At 36.7% G+C, this 22290-nt stretch overlaps 2 protein-coding genes across 2 annotated transcripts; both read left to right on the forward strand.

Annotated features, from left to right (window-relative positions):
* The first annotated feature begins 611 nt into the window (after positions 1-611).
* On the forward strand, positions 612-14646 carry LOC121984786 (very-long-chain aldehyde decarbonylase GL1-10-like). The gene is made up of 5 exons (XM_042537918.1): positions 612-1116; positions 12963-13285; positions 14005-14152; positions 14232-14264; positions 14354-14646. The coding sequence occupies exons 1-5, from the start codon at positions 787-789 to the stop codon at positions 14426-14428; spliced, it is 909 nt and encodes a 302-aa protein (XP_042393852.1). The 5' UTR covers positions 612-786; the 3' UTR covers positions 14429-14646.
* Positions 14647-15388: 742 nt separating this feature from the next.
* LOC121984787 lies at positions 15389-17649 on the forward strand. The gene is made up of 2 exons (XM_042537919.1): positions 15389-16421; positions 17377-17649. Exon 1 carries the CDS (start codon positions 15482-15484, stop codon positions 16286-16288), a length of 807 nt encoding a protein of 268 aa, XP_042393853.1. The 5' UTR covers positions 15389-15481; the 3' UTR covers positions 16289-16421; positions 17377-17649.
* The last annotated feature ends 4641 nt before the right edge of the window (positions 17650-22290 follow it).

Here is a 22290-nt window from a genome sequence, read left to right on the forward strand (position 1 = left end):
AAAGATAAAAAAATAAAAAAATAAAAAAACTATACCATCAACATACAGGTACTTGGATAAATTCCAAACGCCTCGAGTGACGTCCGCACAAGTTCATAGCATAAGGACTTTAGCGCATATATATATATATAATCTTTCACTTTCAAATTGCATTTAAGTTGCCTTTCAATGATTTGGGCTTAGTTGTCTTTTTATATTATATATATATGTATACTGTCAAATTGCATTTAAGTTGTTGTCTTGCAATGATTTGGAAGCCCACCCAACCTCATCTCTAAAGGCCAAAAAAAAAAAAAAACTTTAAATTGCGGTAGTAGTGTCTCCTCGACTGAATTTATTTTCAGCATTTTACTAAACCATGTATAAGTGAGTTTCGATATTATCCATTTTGCGTATCTCGTTTTTGTAATTCCAAAAATACATAACACATTCTCATTATACCCCATCTTTCTTCTACTTAATTTTATGTACGCCATTCAGTATCAATAATTATTTTCAGCAATCCTTTTCAAAGCTTTAATTTATTTTATTTTTAATTAATGCATATGTTTTTTTATTCTGTATCAATTATAAATTTATTTGATTTCTAAACACCGATTTCTTTCCATTTAAAGAGCACATGTACAACTCATCGCCTTTGTCTCCTCCCTCCTCCATTCTCCTCTACAATTCCACGATCGTCGTTACGGCGCCACCGAAGCCGATAACTTTCCTGTCGATCAGGAGGAGTATCTAGTCGGTGCCGGAGTTCTCTCTCGAGGTCAACAGCTTCCTGAAGCACCGGAAATGCTTCCGTATGCGACAATTGTGGAGGCGGAAGCGGCGCTGGGGCGGAACCTGACCTTCTTGGAGGTCATCTGGTTCCGCTACTCATCCCGGATGCCCGACTACCTCCTCTACTACCACAGTATTTTATGCATCTTCGTAGTCTTCACCCTCGCCCCGCTCCCTCTCGCTCTCATCGAGCTCGGCCTCCCCGCCTCCATCTCGCCGTTCAAGATCCAGCCCAAGGTTCGCCATCCGCCGACATTGTTCTTCCACTGCTACAAGGAGGCCATGCGGACGTTCATCCTCTCCGTCGGATTGTTCCAATTCACGTGTTACCCCGTCTTCAAGGTCCCTTCTCGATCGATTCGATCTATTTAGGGGCGAGAAAAACCTCTTTATCAGCTCTTTAACAAGTTTTGTTGCTTTTCTTCTATATATGTTGATGTTCCTGGGGTCTTCTGTCCGAGAGACCGGTAGAGATGGCTTCAGCTGAACAAGTGGTGACGTTGAGTAGTCAAGCGAGCGGCCAAGTGTCAGAGGTCCAAACAGCCCAAGTGTCAAGTGACCTTATACTACTACTACTACTACTACTACTACTTATAAAAAAAAAAAATTAAAAAAAACCATAATTTTACTATGAATTTTACCATGAATTTTAAATTCATCACTAAATTTTAGGACAAATTTAAAATTTATCGCAAACTTTGCGATGAAATATGAATTCGTCGCAAAATTTAAGGACAAATTTAAAATTCAACCCTAAATTACAAATTTTGTGATGAATTCATAATTCGTAGCTAAATTTCATTGTAAAATTTAGGGAAATTAAAGTTTACGACTAATTTTAAATTTTATCCCTAAATTTTGTCGTAAAATTTATGACAAATTTTGAATTTGTTGCAAATTAGCGATTGAATTTTAAATTCATCGTAAATTTTGCCATGAATTAAAACTTTATCGCTAATTTGCAATGAATTTTACAACAATAAATGTTTTAGCCACGGATTTTGCGATGAAAGATTTTTTGATGCTAATTTTGCAATGAAAATTTTTTGTTGTTAATTTTATTACTTATTAGTGATGATTTCTTTCCTGTCACTAATTTTGTTATAGATTTGTGATGAATTTTTTACATCGTTAAAATTTATCGCAAAATCCATGTTTTTTTGTATAGCTAGTGTCGAGTGACCCAATTGTTGAGAGGTTTGAGCAGCTCTAGCCAATTGAGACAACTTCCCGAGTGAGTTGACCGAGCCGAGTGTCGAGTGTTGTCTAAGCCTGAGTGGGTGGCCCGACTGTCCAAACTGAGCCAAGTGTCGTGTGTTGCTCGAGCCCTAGTGGGTAGCCTTACTACCTAGACTGAGTCGAGTACTACTCAAGCCCTAGTGGGTCATCCGATTGATGAGACCTAGCTAAGTGTTGCTTAAGTCCGAGTGGGTCACTGGAGTGGGTCGATTCCTAAGTGGGTCCTAGTACTTGGATGCATGAGTGGTTCAAGTGAGTTGAGTGCCCAAGTAGACTGAATGGTTAAGTGGCCAAGCGTTGACCGAGTGCTGAATGGTCGAATGATTGAGCACCGAGTGGTTGAGTGACCAAGTGATCGAGCGCTAAATGACCAAGTGGCTGAGCGTTGAGTGGTCGAGTGCCAAATTGTTGAATGACCAAGCGCTAATTGAGCACATAGGGTACCATGCATCTTGTGAGGCCATCAATGTCCCTGATTTGTCGAACGAATAACTTGATGCACACGAATAGTTTTGTAGTTGTAGCCTTATACACACTGTCCACACGGTTGGACGATCTTACAGTTTGTCACTAACTTTAGGAACATCACATTTGAGAACATTCTCGGAAAGGTCACACAACACTTCAATCGTGTACCCACTTTGAAAACATCTCTAGAAAAGTCACGCAGGACTTCAGTCGTGCACTTACTTTGAAAACATTATTTAGGAATATCCTGAAAAATACCACACCTATGCATGCACTTTAGAACATCCCCAAAAAGAAGACACTACTCCAGTCATGTGCCTTACAAGTGTTCTCGACCGGGAACTCCACGTTATTCTCATCATTCAGAAACATCCCCAGGAAGGAACGTTCTCTCTAGGGCTCACTTTGGTGAAGTCTCTCTCCCCAACACTCGTACAAAAGAACTCAATTAAGTGAAAGCATCCTTACCAAGCCGCTCTTTTCGATCTCAATCTCTGACCACTTTTGATAACAATGATCATTGTATCTTGCTACTTGTAACTGCCTTGATAGGACAGTCTTCACCGAATGTGATGCCTAGCCAATGACCAGATCGTGTCAAGTGTACAACTCCATCATTGCCCCCCTTGGCAGTTGATCCATATTCGTCGACTCAGCCAACTGTCAGCTTGTATGGTAGCCCATGTAGATCCTCTGCCCCACCAATATAAAAGGATAGGTAAGGACATGTGGAGGTAAGTATTTCTTTTCCCTCACGAAAGCTCTCTCATTCTTTATGATAGATGGTGATTCCACTATAGGTCATTGATTTAGCTTTATGCTGGATGCATACTAAGGATATCACTAAATCCCCTTGGCGAAGGAGGATCAAGATAAATTTAGCTTCATCGATGCAAACAATACTCTCTATTACATTGTCATGTCGTTCGGGTTGACGAGCACTGGGGCGACTTATCAAAGGTTTATAGATAAAGTGCTTACTGAACAATTGGAACACAATGTAAAGGTTTATGTCAATGACATTTTGGTCAAGTCTCTATTATTGGAACCCCAAGGTTGTTTTGATGTGATCAACAAGTTAAGTTAGGTCCTCTCATGTTTTTAACCTTGTGTCTAAGTGTGCAGGAGCTTAGGAACATAGGGAGTCGATCAAAAGACGCAGCTAGCGAGAAGGACGGCACGGGAGAGAGTCGACGAACTCGGTGCGTCCGAGGAACGAGGTGCTACGGAAGAGTACGGGGGCAGACAAGAAGGAGGCACACGGTGTTTCCGAGGGACGAGAAGCCGAAGCGGAAGGTTGATCGAGAAGGCCGAAATTGGGTTCGGGTGAGCCTTATTTCGGTTGGATGAAATCACTCAAGCGAGCGGAGCCGGAGCGGAAGACCCGGACCAAGGCGAGCAGCACCCTAACAGAGGACCCGAACCAAAAGTCAACCTTGTTGACTTTACTAGTCCGGGCGCCCGGAACCATTCCGGGCGCCCGAAGTTGGATTTTGACCAGGATCGCGTCAAACGCGATCCGTTGCGAAGGGGATAAAAGTTTATCCCCTCCCAGGCGCCTGGACCTCTTCCAGGCGCCCCAACCAAGGCTATAAATACAGCCTTGGTCCAGAAGCTTTCACATTATCTCAAACATTAGCATTCCAACACTTGTATGCTTTCTTTTAGAGTTGAGCTTCTATTTCTTGTACGTCATTGCTATAAGAGGCTTCTCCGCCTGAAGGAAATACTAGTGCGACACTTTTCTTGGATTAACAACCTCCCCGGTTGTAACCAAGTAAATATCTTGTGTCTCTTCCTTTCTGTTTTAATTTATTATTTTTATAATTTATGCAAGTGTTCCGTTGAAAGTTTGAGAAGGGTTGTATTTTTTTTAGGGCTATTCAACCCCCCCTTCTAGTCAGCCGCCGCGATCCAACAAGTGGTATCAAAATGAGGACGCTTCAGGAGGACTAACCGTCGATCAAAGTAAAGACGATGGTCGGACCGAGCATATACCCGCCGAAGTTCGAAGGGGAATTCGCTACCTAAAAAAAGTGAATGCAGGTATTTTTCAAAACCGACTTTGAATTACTTCTTATAATGAAATTTGGTTTTGTAGCACTGGAGGACAAATAAAAATATCAATGGACGAAAAAGGAGCAGGCCGACTAAGTGGCAAACGGCAAAGCAGAGTACTATATGCTGAGCGTTCTTCCGCCACAAGAAGTCAACCGAGTCGGCAACTACGACTCCGCGAAGGAACTTTGGGAGAAGTTCCTTGAGCTGCACGAAGGGACGTCTGAAGCCAAGCTCGCAAGACGGGATCTACTTCGCAACCAGCTCACCAACCTACGACTTGGAGAAGACGAAACAACTGCGCATCTGCACTCGAGAGTTAAAGAGTTTATCACCGAACTTTCGAATCTCGGAGAAAAGGTAAGTAATCGAGATTTGCTAAGGTACGCACTAAATTCTTTTCCTATAAATATGAAATGGGCATCACTAGTAGATACTTTTTATATTTCTAAAGATTTAGAAAAAATTACTTTAGAAGAATTATTCTCAGCATTTGAAGTGCATGAATCAAGATGTGCAGGTACGAAGGAGCCCAAGCACAACGTCGCCTTCAAAGCATCAGAGACGAACCTGAGTCAGAATCCTCTCTCGACGATGAGGAAATGGTTCTGATGGTAAGATGTTTCAAGAAACTTTGTAAATCTAAACATACTAACCATCCGCAAGGTAGAAAGAAAAGGACGATCCACTGCTACCACTGCAACGAAGAAGGGCACGTCAAGGACAACTACCCCAAGTTGAGGAATAAGGACAAAGACAAAGGTAAGAAGCCTGTCCAAAAACGTAAGGTCTTAAAGGCGACGTGGGACGATACGTCGTTCGAATCGGAAGTCGAGGCCTTCTCTGGACTTGCACTAATGGCAAGTCATCAAAACGACGACTGCGAGTCAAGCTCTTCCGAAATGAGCATCGAGAGCATCGATGAAGGGGGAGCTACGTCGGAAGATAGTAGCAGTTTAGGGGGAGACACGGACAACGAGATTGATAAGGTAAGTCAGGTACGATTTCTTCCTCCCGATAAACTATTTAAGTTTATTAAACTGTTAACTAAGGATTGCTGTAAGTTAGAAAAAGAAATTAAAAATTTAAAAGTAATACTAGCTAAATCTTACCCGTTAGAAGAGTTGGATAAATTAAAATTAGAAAATGATAATTTAAAAATACAAGTAAATAACTTGAAAAATCGTGCATGCTCATCTAATACAAATGTTAGAAAATTTAATAATCTAAATTGGCATTTTAGATACCATAAGGGACAAATTAGGAATATTTCAAAAAAGTATGTCCCTAAGAAATTGTTAGTTAATCCAGTAGGCTGGAACCTATATTGGGTTCCAAAGTCCTGTTTAACTTGAACTATTAATTAGATTTAGAGCTTTCAGCGAGAAAATTAGACATTAAATTTCTTTATGAGGATTTGTCTAAGAAACTGATTGTTGCTCTAATAACCAAGAAGGCCTAGTGTCTCGCCACTGCCTGGAAGCCAAAATATTGAAATAAAATGTTTAATTAACTTTCTGATAAAGCATTAAAATTGAAATTTAATAATGCCTTAAAAAGTTTTTCAAACATTTTTTTTGGAAATCTTTCAAAAATAGTTTTTTTACTTAGAAAAATTTTCTTGCGTAAAATTTTTACTTAGAAAAATTCTCAAAAAATCTCTTTTTACTCAGAAAATTTTCTTACCTTAAGTTTTACTTAGAAAATTCTTTCAAAAATATTTCTTTTGCAAATTATCTAACTTATAATTTTTTTATTTTTTTAAAGAAATTTAGAAATATTGTTGAAAATTATTGCAAATTTTTAAGTAAAATCATTGAAATTATTTTAACCATTAGATTTTTTTCTTGGAACCCCATTTTATGTTTTCAAAGGGAGAGAAGGAAAAGTATAAGTCTAGGGGGAGATAGACCAGTTTTTTTTCTATAATTTCTCTATCTTTTTGCACCTTATTGCAATATTAGTTATTTCATTTTTTATATCTATTTACCCTAACTTAACTTAGGTTGCTCACATCAAAAAGGGGGAGATTGTTGAAACCACAAGGTTGTTTTGATGTGATCAACAAGTTAAGTTAGGTCCTGTCGTGTTTTTAACCTTGTGTCTAAGTGTGCAGGAGCTTAGGCGCATAGGGAGTCGAGCAAAAGACGCAGCTAGGGAGAAGGACGACACGGGAGAGAGTCGACGGACTTGGTGCGTCCGAGGGACAAGGTGCTACGGAAGAGTATGTGGGCAGACGAGAAGGAGACGCGCGGCGTTTCCGAGGGACGAGAAGCCGGAGCGGAAGGTTGCTCGAGAAGGCCGAAATTAGGTTCGGGTGAACCTTATTTTGGTTGGCTGAAATCACCCAAGCGAGCGGAGCCGGAGCGGAAGACCCGGATCGAGGCGAGCAGCACCGGAGAAGAGGATCCGGGCCAAAAGTCAACCTTGTTAACTTTACTGGTCCGGGCGTCCTAAACCATTCTGGGCGCTCGGAGTTGGATTTTGACTAGGATCGCATCAAACGCGATCCGTTGCGAAGGGGATAAAAGTTTATCCCCTCCCAGACGCTTGGACCCCTTCCAGGCGCCCCGACCAAGGCTATAAATGCAGCCTTGGTCCAAAAGCTTTCACATTATCTCAAGCATTAGCATTCCAACACTTGTACGTTTTCTTTTAGAGTTGAGCTTCTATTTCTTGTACGTCATTGCTGTAAGAGGCTTCTTTGACTGAAGGAGATACTAGTGCGACACTTTCCTTGGATTAACAATCTCCCCGGTTGTAACCAAGTAAACATCTTATGTCTCTTCCTTTCTGTTTTAATTTATTACTTTTATAATTTATGCAAGTGTTCTGTTGAAAGTTCGAGAAGGGTTGTATTTTTTTTAGGGCTATTCAACCCCCCTTCTAGCCGACCGCCATAATCCAACACCAATTGATAGACGACTTGATGCTTGATCTAGAGGAGACCCCACCATTCAAAAGTATCACATGAAGCTTAAACTAGACAGATGGATCTTTGGGGTTGGGAAGAGATAATTCTTGTGTTATATATGTGATGACCGAACGAGGAATCAAAATAAATCCAGAAAAGATATAGGTCGTGCGACAAATACAATCGCCACAAAACACCCAAGTAGTATAAAGACTTGTAGGGAGGATCACTTGACCCGCATGAATTCTAGACAATCGAAATAAGAATTTGAATAGAAAAAACAAGAACAAGAATCTAGTTTCATTCGTAAACTTGGCATAATGATTAAATACGAAATATTGTAATTATGAAGAACCTGAATAGAACAGAATTGCTATTGTTCTTTGTGTAGAGCTCGTCAATCCGACAATCTTGCAGAAAAAGAAGAAGGTTGATCTTCCAGAGGAGTTAGGGTTGACGACACCGAATCCTCTTCGACAATGAGGAATACAGAGACTTCTCAAAATATGCCCTAATCCTCATGGTATTAAATATTCATTTACAATCAACAGGCTTCTTACCTTCAGGCAATTCAACAAGTTCTCAAACATCATTATCTATCATAGACTTCAACTCTTCTTGCATGGCATTAATCTACCTTTCAAAATTAGAGTATTGTTTGACTTCTTGGAAAGATGTAGGATCACTTTCCAACCCTATGTAAAAATCATGCTCTTAGAGATAAACATAATCACGAGAATTCGTGGTTCTCCGTTCCCTTATAAATCGCTTTAAAGACACTTGTGTTTGAGGTGGTTGAGGTAATTGCTCATCAATATGAGGTAATACTCTAATTTCAATAGCAGACTCCTTCAATTGCATTGGAGATGTCATCGAAATATCTTGGTTCTACACTCACTGGATGTGTGATACTCATAATGTATGGTATGGTAATCACACCACTACTGATCGCACTAGTAGTGACCATAGGAAGATTGCTAACGCATTCCTCAAAAGATACTTTCTTGACCTTATCACTCCCACTGTCCTCAATGAACTTGGCATTTACCATTTCGAAGAAGGATCCACTAGAAGTATCATAAAATTTATACTCTCCTGACTTCTCAGAATAACCTATAAAATTATAGCTAACTGCTCTTGAGTCCAGTTTTCTTTCGTTAGGTCTGTAAGGCCTAACTTCAATTGGACAATTCTAAATGTGTAAATGTCTAATGCTAGGCTTTATACCCGTCTATATCTCGAATGGGGTTTTAGTTACTGCTTTACTAGGTATTTTATTGAGTAGATAAACTGTAGTATTGAGTGTTTCACCCGACAAAGACGCTGGTAGAGAAGTGAAAATCATCATACTTTTTACCATGTCTTTTAGGGTACGATTACGATGTTCAGGTACACCATTCTGGCTAGGAGTACCAGACATGGTCTAATGAGGCATAATCCCACACTTAGCAAGATAATTCACAAAAGGTCTTGGACGTTATTCACTTGATCTATCATATCGACCATAATATTCACCTCCACAGTTAGATCGAATGGCTTTAATTTTATTACCTAGTTGAAGTCCAATTTCGGCTTTGAAAATTTTAAACATGTCCAATGATTGTGAATTCTCATAAATAAGGTACAGATAGCCAAATCTAAAATAGTTGTCTATAAAGCTAATAAAATATATGTGTTTATTCCAAGATTCCTTAGGGAATGATCCACAAATATTCATATGTATTAGCTCTAAAATGTCACTACAATGACTAGCCCCTTGTTCTTTTTGTTAGCAGTCTTCCCCTTGGCACACTCTATACAGATATCAAAGTCTGGCATATCAAGGGAATCGAGAATTCTATGTGACATTAACCTTTTTAGGCATTGTTTAGATATATGTCCTAATCGTCTATGCCACAATATGAAAGAATTCTCGTCAGTCAATTTGTGTTTTTTACCTATACTATGCATTATTATGTTGACAACCATAGGAGTAAAGGTGTTCAATTTATAAAGATTATCAACCAAGGAATTATTGCCAACCAACACTGAATTAAAGAAAATATTGAAAATTCTATTTTTAAATGAATAAAAATAACTTGATTTGTCCAAAAAATAAATTGAAATTAAATTCCATCGAAAAGATGGTACAATAAATATATTTTCTAAATCCAAAAAGACATTAGTTCCTAAACAAAGCCTAAAAACACCAATTGACTCAACTTTAGCTTTTTTTTAATTTCCTGTATAGATGTATCTTTCGCCATCAAGAGAAAGTCAGCTCCTGAGATAACTCTACATTGTAACACTTATGTGACTAGTAGCACCAGTATCTATTCACCAAGTGTCAGTAGTTACAATAGCTAAATTGACTTCTGAACTAACAAAGTTGAGAAGTTTACCTTTCTTTACACGCAGTTGGTGTACTTGAGGCAATCTTTCTTCGTATGACCTTTCATTTTACAAAAGAAACAAGTGAATTCCTTATCCTGCTTCTTGTGCTCCTTATGGTCATTGCCTCCGTAATCTGCAGTTTATTTTCTTTTTCCTTTGTTATTGATCCTCTTTCGCTTCTTGCACGCACTTTGAGAACTAGATGTTAAGTAAGCACTCTCAAATGTCTCAATCTTTTGTCTTCCCTCCTCTTGCACGCATTGAGCAATGAGCTTATTCAATATCCACTTTTCCTTTTGAGTATTATACGATATCTTAAAAGAAATGAACTGTACAGGCAGAGACATCAAGATGAAATGCACTAACATACCCTCAGACATATCGAGTTTTAATGCTTTCAGACTTATCACTATGTTGGGCATCTCTATAATATACTCCCTTATGTTTCCATTAACACTGTATCACATGGTTACCAACTTCGTAAGAAGTGTGGTAGTCTCAACTTTTTCATTTGAGGTGAATCAGTTTGTCAATTAGTCCAAGAAACTGTTAGCATCTCCTCCCTTTTTTACTGAGCCTTTTATTGGTGCCTGTATGAAAAGTCTCATGATACTCAGACACATGCAATTTGATTTCTCCCACAACTAAAATTCAGCTCTTTGCTTTATAGTATTAGCACTAGCCAGAGATGTGGGACAATCATTCTTCACTACATAGTCTAATTCTATGCAGCCTAAGACTACAATCATGTATTCTTTCCATTCAGCAAAATTTGAACCAGTTAATGTTGGGATGTTATTAATACTGACAGTTATAGATTATACTAAAATTTAAAGAGAGAAGTTTATTTAAGCTCACGATTTAACTAAAGCCAAGAACATAAAAGTAACATAAAATTATGCAAATAAAATAAAATTTTAAATGCATATAAATGAGCTCTTTATGAGATAACAAGTACAATATAATGTGTCTTTCTTTGGGGCAATATATTATTTGTTAGCAATACTCTCCAATATAACTCAAACTTTAATTGGTCATAGAATGTGTCTTCTTTTGGGCCGACACATTGTGTGCATGATATGATACTTTATATAAGTTATATGTTGATTCATAACTTACAATAACTTTAATCTGCCACGCAATATGTCTTTCTTTGGGCTGACATATTTTGTGCTGATCTAAACAAAATAAAACTTTGTTTCATAGTTATAGGCTACCCTGAGCATATATTTGGCATAAAAGTAATCTTCCGTTGGACTGATTACTCTTAGTATAGATATAAATTACCCACACAAAATGCACTAAATCTATCTAAAGTATCTTACTTTGAGCCGACATGATAGTTCAACTTAATAGTATGTTGTGTAGATAGACTCAAGAAAACACTAGGAACTTTAACCGAATAGATTACTTAATCAGCCTTGATAACTCTAAATTAGACTTATCAATCAATTGATATCATATGACAATCGATTAATTTTTTTCAATCAATTCTCACAATTGATTTGAAAATTTATTGTACGTGACTACATGACCATATATAAAACACTCTTTAAAAAGTTAAATTTTTTTTTTTAGTTTTATAATTAAATAATATTATTTAATACTATTTAATCCTTTAATTATTCATATATTAAAAATTAATAATAAATAAATATTTAATGCATTTTATTTTTCCTTCTTTGCATTAAAATTATTTAATGTAATTTTTTTTAATAGTAAGCACTATTAAAAAAAAGTTTAATACGGTTTAAAAAAACAATGTTTAATATTGCTTCAACATGTAACAGTGGCAAGTTTTTTTTCCAATGCGGAAAAAACAGTCGTTCTTCAATGTTTCACTGAAACAGTTGGTTTTTTATTAACGAACTGTTTCGTTGAAACAGTTGTTTTTTCCGCATTTTTTGTTTTTTCAAGAAAAATAGTCACAGTAATAATTGTGTGTTTTTCATAGAAAATATATCGTCCTTTACCGAAAATATGAAAAACATAAAAACAATGTTATCATAGATTTCTCTTATATTATATGATTTTTCGACGATAAAAACTTATAATATACTTAAAAAAAATAAATCGATTTAAAACTTAAATTTTATTATCAATAGAAATAATAAATCAATTGATAATTTTTATAAAACTTAAGTCGCATAAATTCTAGACAATCGAAATAAGAATTCGAATAGAAAAAATAAGAATAAGAATCTAGTTTGATTCATAAATTTGACATAATGATTAAATACGAAGTACTGTAATTACGAAGAACCTGAATGTATCAAAATTATCATTATTCTTCATGTAGAACTCATCAATCTATCAATCCTGTAAAAGTAGAAGGAGAAGAAGGTTGGTCTTCCGAAAGAGTTGGGTTGACGATGTCGAATCCTCTTCGTTGATGGGGTAAAGAGACGTCTCAAAAAATACTCTAATCCTCTGAGGATCAACCTATTATATAATACATATCCATTATCAACCCGTAAATAATAATAAATATGAATAATAAATTTTACACATAAAATCTATATCTATTATCCCGAAAACTTGATAACTTTATGCGTATATGAGATCAGAGCCTCTTGTTTTTCAAAAAGGTAGATCCGCTACCTTAGCGGCCCCCCTAGTGCCGACCCCACGGATATGGAGGCACCGTCTGCGCTACGCCGTGGGGACAGAACCTCTTGTTTTTCAAGATCCTCCGAATGATGGACTAGTTGACAAAGATGTCGATTTTGACCATACTCCCTCCGGATGAAAAACTATATGCGTATATTAGTTATCTATTTAAAGTGTATTATTAGTTATCTATTATTTAAAGGACTTGAAGTTGTTGTTCTACGGTAAATCCGGAGAAGATGATCTAAGGATAGTGAACTTCTTCTTTAATTCGAGTTTTACCATTCTCACTGTTATATTTATTGAGGCATGCTCCCGCGCCTTAATGGGTTATTGGATCTTGAGTCTCCGGATCTGTTGGGCTAGAAGGGGAACCGAGTTCCCTGGTTTCAATATGTTTTTGCAGTAATATATAGTTAGACCATGATCTGCTTAATTTTGATTACATTGCTGATTGCTTCATAGAAACTGTCTTTCTCTTTCGTTTGCATTCCTTAGTTCTATCTTTCACTGAAGCATTTTGTAGTTTGTGGGAATAAGGACGGGGCTACCCCTTCCCTCATTTTGGGAGACGGCTTTGCAACTCTTAGTCTACTTCTTGGTGGAAGACTATCTCAACTACTGGCTGCACCGACTTCTGCATACTAAATGGGGGTACGAGAAGATCCACTACATCCACCATGAATACGCAGCTCCGATCGGCTTTCAAGCACTCTATGCTCATTGGGGTGACTTGCTGTTCCCTGGGATCGCCGCCTTTGCAGGGCCCGTTTTGGCCCCTTGCCACGTTGTCATCCTCTGGCTCTTCGGGTCCCTCCGCGAGCTTGCATCGATTGAGTGCCACACTGGGTATAGTCCTCATCCCACATCTTAATTAATTTCCTCTTACGTACGTTTAAGATTATAATTATCTGCAACATTTTCTTACCTTTTCTTTGATCCATTAATTACATCAGTGCGATTATACTATAAGATTACACAGCTAGCATAATGAACGACATATGTGAAAAGGTGATTACTTTGACTACTCTTCTAGCGTATTATTGTAGTACTTGAGCAACTGCAGTTGTGAAAGTCAAGCTAAATAACTATCTTTTTTGAAGATGGAAGGAAATGTTAGAATTATGCATACATGGGGTTGAACATGAAATCTATATATGATGTTAGATGCTAATTAGAAATTCAAATAAGCTGAAGAAAAGGACACTAGCTAGGAATGGAATTGTGATTAAGATGATTAAAAACCTTCCAACTTCAACATATCCATTACTGGAATTTTGATGTGCTTTGCATATTATTATTTTGGTCATATCACAGAACAGTTTTTTTTTTTTAACTTTGTGCCGCTTAAAATTGATCAATCATATGAAGCCACTGATTAGTAATATTTGATATTCTCAATTGATTCCATTCGCTTTTCACTTTGATCAGCTATTATGCAGGTTTCAGATCTTGAGCTCATCCTTTACAGAACATTTGTTTTTCATGAAACAGCATATATATACCCTAGCTAGCATATTGTAGGCAGATACTGACATTTTATTTTTGCTGAATGCCTCTATGAACAGATATGACTTCCCTTGGTCTCCAACCAAATTTGTTCCCTTCTATGGAGGAGCCATATATCATGATTATCATCACTCTGTAGGATATCATAGCCAAAGCAATTTTGGTGCATTTTTTACCTACTGTGACTATCTTTACGGCACAGACAAGGTCAGTGAATCTTGCCGGTTTCAGTTCAAATGAGAAAGTTGATGCCACTTAACTAACTTCTTTCTTTCTATGATCACAGGGATACAGATACCGCAAGGCACTCCTAGCAAAGGTACTTCCCAAACTTTAAAATTTTCTGTTAATCATTATCAGACTTTGCATTTGCACTGCTTAGATGTTCCTGATTGTTTGTGACAACAGTTAAAGGCGCCGTCGTCAAACTACAATGAAGAAGGACAAACCCATGGTTTTAAGAACGACCGGAAGTTCGATTAGGCTTATGGTTCTCTTGCATGAGCTGTACTGGTCTGTTTGTTAGTTGCAAACTTCTACCTAGCAGATCTCTCACTTCATATTGCAATAGATAATAGAAGTGGGATTAATTTGTGTCCTGTGTGTGTGTGATCTTTGCAGAATTGGGTTGATTATATCTATGTGATCAGGATATTTCCAATAAAGGTTATCAGTTCGCCTGTTCTCTTTGGTGGCCTGGTCTTTGCAGATTAAAATTTTCAAAATGCTGACAGTATATTTATGCACAATTAAGGAGGGTATTTCAACTAGGGTTTTATACTCCAGGGACTAAAATGGAAACTTCAGAAAATTAATTTTCTCACTTGAGAGATACACATTGCTAAAGCTAAATTGCATGCCTTTACTAATTTTAGAATTTTCTCATTTTCAAATTTTAATTTTACAAATATGGTACTGTGAGATTCAAAATTTTACATAAATGTAACTAAAGTTTTTTTCATTATTATTAAGAAACCTTATATGGTGTAGTTGATATTTGTATGGATTATTGTTCTAATAAATTTTGGATAATTTCTTATAAGTATAAAATATTTTGTTGGATGTTTAATCTCTCTCATAAAAGGCCCACAAAGATTGCTCCAATGGGTGCATTAATTCACTCACACAAAAACCAGCGCCAATCCCAAAATGAAAATAGTCATAACTGTAAATTCAGCTCTAATAATGAATGAATTGTTTTAATGGCTTCCATAGTGAGACACTCGCGAACTTCTGCCCTTTTTCCTTCCCATTTTACACACCTATGTTACTTGGATACAGGTATGAGTATTGTACATCTCCAATGCAGGCACGTATTAAGTATAATAATAATAATCAACTTGACTATCACTTTGGGACTATAACTATCAACAAAAGCATAAAATAAAGCAGCTCAGATGTAAACTAGGTGTTTAGCACAAAATGGTACTGATACAGATATATCTTGAAGGCCTAGTAGGAATTAGAGAGAAATGGAGATGTATTTTGATCAAATCACTATTTAGGGCTTGAGAAAAAAAAGGATATGCACTGTTCATGAGGAGGGGAGGTGGGTGTTTTTGCTCCGCCGCCAAGGAACTTCACGAGGGGCTCTCCATCACCCTCCACTCCTCGCCGACACTGATGGTCCCTCCTCTCCTTTCCTTCTCTTCGACGCCATCTCCTCCTCTCCTCTTGGTTTTCTCCGCCGCCACCACGTCCAGGAGAGGTGCTCGTTGGAGAAGGCGGCCACCAGGAAGAGGGAGGAGACCACTTTCTCCACCCCCAGCGGCGGTCACATCTGACACCAGCAGCTCTCTCTTTCCCTCTTTCTCACACCCACCGGCAGCCCAAACGCCTCTCCTCTCGTCGACAGTCCTAGCGAAAGTTACTGCCTCCTCCCTTCTCCATGCTGGCGCCGCCAAGGAACACTGTCGCCGCCTCCTACAAGCCGATGCCGCCCAGAAACATCGCTACCGTCTAACACACGCTGGCGCACACCTCTATCGCCTCTCACGCCAGCTTCTCGTCGCCTCTTCCTCAGCCGAGGAGGCTGCCGCCGAGCTGTCCCTCTTCTCCTCTCCTCCTCTCTCATTCGGCATACGTCGCTGCATCCAGCAGCTGCCATCGCAGCTGGCCACCAAGACGCACCTTGTCATTGTCTCCCGTCAAGAGGGCAGTAGCTCCCTTTTCAATGCCGCTGCAGGAGCTTGCAGCCACCATGCGCTGCAGCCAGGTACGTTCTCTATTCTTATGCGTATTTCATTATTATATGTCTTAGTTTGTTATTTATATATTCGTTGGATCTGCCTCGAGCATCGGGGTACCAGGGACCGGGGCGACTCGATCGCTAGCTGTAGGTAGCCGAATCGCGATACCTCGGAGGGAAGGGGGGGTATGCTGAGATGACCTCTATGTTGACCAAGTCGTCAGAAGTCCTCTGGTCAACGCTACCTCACTTGTTGGTCCATCTGACTCAGATTCCGGACAACATCAGGTACATTTGCTATGAATTAATTTTTTTTAAAAAAATCCTATAAACTAGGTTTTTGTTTTTTTGTCATCCTATATTCTACATTTAGATATCATTTGTTTATCTGCTTGCTAGAACGATAATCCTTCTATTCTGTTTTTGATGTAACTTGAATTTTAGAATTCTGTAATTGCTTAAGAGGCACCATATGGGGTGATTTTGAACAAAGTTGAGGGAAGACCTAAGTAAGTCAAGAGTAATTGGATACTTGAGGAAAGACTCAGAATATGTCAAGAGTAACCATATACTTGAGGGATGTTTACTATAGGTTAAAAGTGACCAGATGTTTAAAGGAAGGTCTATAGTACATCAAGAGTGACTAGATGTTTTAGTGAACGCCCGAAACTGATCACTCTGATGCTTGTTGAGAAGTCTAAAGTATGTAAAGAGTGACCGGATAATTGAGAGAAGACTCGGAACAAGTCAAGAGTAACCAGATACTTGAGAGAAGATCCGAACTATGAGAGTAATAACAGTCCTTCATTTGAGAGAAAATTATTGGGAATATAATCAAAGTCTCATATTAAAAATATATGAAAAAGATCATGTGTTTAAAACATGAAAGATATCTATATTTGTATGAGTTTTTTTTAGTTCAAAAATAAACCTACGAGGACTTTAGATTAAAATGAATAATATTATACCATTTTAACGATATGTAAATTCGTTTAATCCTAGCCATAATAAAATCCTAACAACAATCTCATTGTTGATAAGAAATCAAATTAGTGAAATATTGAGTCTCTATATTTATTGAACTTGTTAGTTATTTTTTAATCCTTCTTGAATTTTTGTAGAAAACAAATGTCAATGCTTACTCCTACATTTCATAGACATTTTATTCAACTTTTCAATTTGTTTTTTTTTTTTTTTGAAGCTTAACCAATTTATTTTTCTAAAGAGAATGAATTCTTTGTAGAGGCCAATGCACTTGATCTCATCCGAGGTAGAGAGGAATCAAGGAACTTATTAGGATATGGCTAGGATCTTCAAAAGAAAAGACGCGCGACCTTGCAAAGAAAGCATTGGATTCAAATTCTTCATTTTCTTCCGAGATGTATACAAGTTGAGACAGAAAAAAACTCTCGTTGAAGATTAGTCTTATTGTATAACTTACATTAATTTGGTTGTTAAATTTTACACTGTAGTAGATAAAATTGTGATGCCAAATATAAATTTGGTAGTTAAATTAGCGACGTTAATTTTAAATTCGTCATCAAATTACCGATCGAATTTATTTTAAACCACTAATTTTAATAATCGAATTGGTTGTTAATTTGAACGTAATATTAGTTAGACCAAATTATCTTCTATCGCTAAATTAGCGATTGATAAATTATATTCAATTATTAAAATTAATTACTGATATTTTATATTTGATCGCTAATTTTAGGGACTGAAACACAATTGATCCTTAAAATTAACGAAAAATAAGTTAATGATCGATGATTTATATTGCAAAATAATCCATTATAAAATGATTTTTTTTAGTGATTATACGTTATGCACACCTCTATTTCTAGAGTTCATCCTCCTAATTGGATTATAATTTTTTTTTTAAGCTTTTATTTCTAGGTTCATACTTCCTAATTGAATTATAATTTTCAAGTTAATTTTTTTTAAGATTTTATTTCTAGGATTTATACTTCCTAATTAGATTATAATTTTCAAGCTAATTTTTTTTTAAGATTTTATTTCTAGGATTTAGACTTCCCAATTGGATTATAGTGTTTAATAAAAAGAAAAAATAAAAATAAAATAAATTTAAGTATTAATGTGTTTAGGGGATATATTAATATATTAGGAATTTATTTAAAGAAATATTGAATTTTTTTAAATTCAAAATCTAAAAAAATAATAGATTTCTTTTATTTTTTTAATTTTGAATTAAAATTAATTAAAATATTTTTTTAAGATTTTATTTCTAGGGTTCATGCTCCCTAATTGGATTATAATTTTCAAACTATTTTTTTTTTTTAAAGATTTTACCTCTAAGGTTCAAGTTTCCAATTGGATTATAGTGTTTAATAAAAAGAAAAATTAAAAATAAAATAAATTTAAATATTTATGGAATATTGTAATGTGTTAAGGGAATATATATATATAGGCCAGTTATGCTGGGCGGCGTTCGGTGAGCTCCTGTGCGCTATGGCATTCCACCTCACCTTTTCTTTTTTATTTTTTTATTGTTAATTGTTTTTAAACTCTTTCGAACAGCTTTCTTCGCCCTTCCCCTGTTTTTGCCCCGTCTTTTCCTCGCCGCCACTCTTCCCTCTCCGCGGCGCGTTCTCTTCACGATTCTTCCCTCTCCTCGATGCAATCCTCACCGCAGCTCTATCCTTTCCTCTCCTCTCCTCAACGCTGCCCTCGCCGCAACGCGTTGGTGGACGCCGTTCTTCGCCGCAACAAGTAGGTTTTTCCCTCACCGCGACGTTGTCCCCTCCTCGAGGCCTATGCGTGACGCTTTTTGAGCACCGCCGTCGAACGTCGTTCCTCGCCCGGTGAACTTTCTTCTGCCCTTCTTTATAGGGTTTGCGCATCTTCTCCTTCTTCTTCAGAAACACTATTTTGACTTAATTTCTATTTTGAAAACATGCTTTAAGTACTCACTCTCTCATCTTTTGCCTCAACTACGATTTAGTGTCTATAGTTTCACTGATTAACCCTCTCTTTTCGTGATCTAAATTTGGTTTTAAATTCTTGATTTTGCTTTTTTATTCTTTTCTTCTTTGGAATATCTTGTTCTCTGTATATGTGCTTGCATGAATTCTTACCCTAGCAAGGGATATCTGAATTCGATTTATTCATCATGATTGGTTTAGTTTTTTAAGCACTAGTCTGGAACAGAAATACACTAGGAAATAAATTGAAGTGGGTGACATTAAATGGCATCGCATTACTGGTTAGCTCATACACAAGAGTAAAATGACCATTGTGACTTAATTTTTGCCATCTTTATCTTGGTCATTCTTGTGGATCCCTTATAGACTTAATCTCTGCCATGTTGATCTTGATCTTGATCTGATATGAAGAAGAATATTTATCTATTTTAATTAAAATATTTTTGTGGATATATGGTGATATGCAGAGCTGAAGTGTTCTTCTTCATAAGAAGAAACACTGTTTTAACTTAATTTTTATTTCAAAGTATGCTCTAAGTACTCACTCTCTCATCTTTTGCCTCGATTACGATTTAATGACTATTGTTTCACTGATTAGACCTCTCTATTCATGATCTAGATTTGGTTTTAAATTCTTGGTTTTGCTTCTTTATTTTTTTTCTTCTTTGGATTTTTTTTGTGATATGTATATGTGCTTGTATGAATTCTTACACTAGCATGGATATCTGAATTCGGTTTAATCATCATGAATGGTTTAGTTTTTTAGTACTAGTCTCGAACAGAAATACACCAAGAAATGAATTCATGTGGGTGACATTAAAATGGCATTGCATTACTATCTAGCTCATACACAAAAACAAAATGACCAATATGACTTAATTTTTGCCAACTTGATCTTGGTAGTTCTTGTGGATCCCTTATAGACTTAATTTCTACCATCTTGATCTTTATCTTGATCTGATATGAAGAAGAGTATTTTATTTATTTGATTTATAATGTTTTTGTGGATATATGGTGATATGTAGAGCTGAACTTCATCTAAATCTGACATTCCCCAGCAATGGAAGACCATGACAACGAGGTGCAACTATATATTCTCCAAGTTGTAGATGATCGAAAGTCAAAATCTGGGATGGAATTTGCATCACTAGAGGAAGCATTTTTGTTCTATAACCAATATGCACGAGAAGCCGGATTTAGCGCAAGAATAAGCAATAGCAAAAAAAATAAGAGGACAAATGAAGTTGTTTGGAAAACATTTGTATGCTTTAAAGAAGGGCACACAGATGATCAACAGAATAAACAGACAAAAAGTGATCAACAAAAAAAGGAAAGAACACGTGGCGAAGTTAGAACTGGTTGTTAGTAAAAAATTTCACTTGTCAAGAAACAAACAGGACCTAATTGGGTTGTCAGTAACTTCATGGAAAGTCATAATCATCCACTTTCAACTCCTTCAAAGGTACATTTACTATGCTCACATCGTAATGTTTCGGCAATAAAAAAGCATTAACTCAACAGTTTTCAGAGGCTAATGTGTCAACTTGTCAACAAATGCGATTATTGGAGATTGAGTATGGAGGGCCTGAGAGAGTAGGTTGCATAGAAAGAAATATTAGAAACTTTGAAAAGAAACTAAGGGATGAACAAAAGGGTATCGATGCTGAAACACTTATCGAGTTTTTTACATCTGAGAAAGATAAGAATTCAACTTTTTTCTTTGATTACGAGATTGACTCAGATAACAGAATTATTAGATGTTTTTGGGCAGATCATTTATCAAGGACGACATACAATTTATTTGGTGATGTAGTTATATTTGATACAACATATAATACCAATAAATATGGTTTTATTTTTGCACCATTTGTAGGAGTAAATCATCATCATCAGACAATTATTTTTGGTTGCGGCCTTATAAGTGATGAGAAAATTAAGTCTTTTATTTGGCTGTTTAACAAGTTCATAGAAGTCATGCCTAAAGGTGCACCAAACATGATCATCACTGATCAAGATCCTGCTATGACGAAAGTCATTGCCCAAGTTTTTCCTCAGACAATGCATCGATATTGTTTATGGCACATATTGAACAAATTCTCAAATAAATTGCACCCTTTGATTTTTCGTGTCTACTATCAAAGCATAAAGAATGTCATTGTAAATTCTACAACACCTGATGAATTTGAGAATTCATGGGAAGAGGTTATCAAATGTGCTAACTTAGAGAAAAATGATTGGTTGTTATTGATGTATAAATTGCGACACAAGTGGGTGCCAACATGTTTTAGTCATGTATTTTGTGCTGGAATGTCAAGTAGTCAGAGATCTGAAGGTTCACATTCATTTTTCAAGAGGTATGTCTCAAATAAGAATTCATTGATGGATTTTATCATCCGTTTCAATAGGGCATTGAGACACCAGAGACACAATGAGTTAGTTGCAAATCATATTGATATGAATGAGCATCTCAGAATTAAGACAAATTGGCCAATAGAAACACAAATGGTTAAGTTGTATACTAAAAGGAAATGGATGGAGTTTCAAAATGAAATGAATGAGAGTCATGGTTATTATGTGCAACAAAAATCTATTGGAGTTGAGTTGGTAGTTTACCATGTGATGAACTTTCAAAGTTGTTCTTCCTCCAAGCCAAGGGTGCTCACGTATGATAAACAGAGGGACTACATTTCTTGTAGCTGTAGGAAATTTGAGTTTGAGGGCATTCCGTGCAGGCATATGTTAATTTATTTTCGTATCAACCAAGTGTTTCATTTACCTGATAAGTATATACTCAAAAGATGAACACGAGATGCAAAGGTTGGAGCAATATATGTTTTGGGGAACCAAAATTTTATTGATGATCCAAAAAGATTTTTGATGTCAAGACATTCGAGATTATCCTATAAAGCTTCAATATTAATTGATGATGCATCTTTGACTGATGAGGGGACAAATTTCTTGGATGAACAATTCGATTGTATCTATAGCAAAATTCAAGAGAAGAACATTATTAGAATATGTGAAAATGAAAGTCAAATGAAGAAATCCATGGATGGGGCTCCTGTTATTCTTGATCCATCTTCAGTAAGAACAAAAGGATGTGGGAAGAGATTGAAATCATCAAAAGAGAAGTCAACCTCAAAGTCCCGGTTATGTCATGGATGCGGGCATCGAGGTGTGTCACATGACAAACACAACTATCCAATTTTGAA

Source organism: Zingiber officinale, chromosome 5B (assembly GCF_018446385.1).
Source record: "Zingiber officinale cultivar Zhangliang chromosome 5B, Zo_v1.1, whole genome shotgun sequence".
Classification (NCBI taxonomy): domain Eukaryota; kingdom Viridiplantae; phylum Streptophyta; class Magnoliopsida; order Zingiberales; family Zingiberaceae; genus Zingiber; species Zingiber officinale.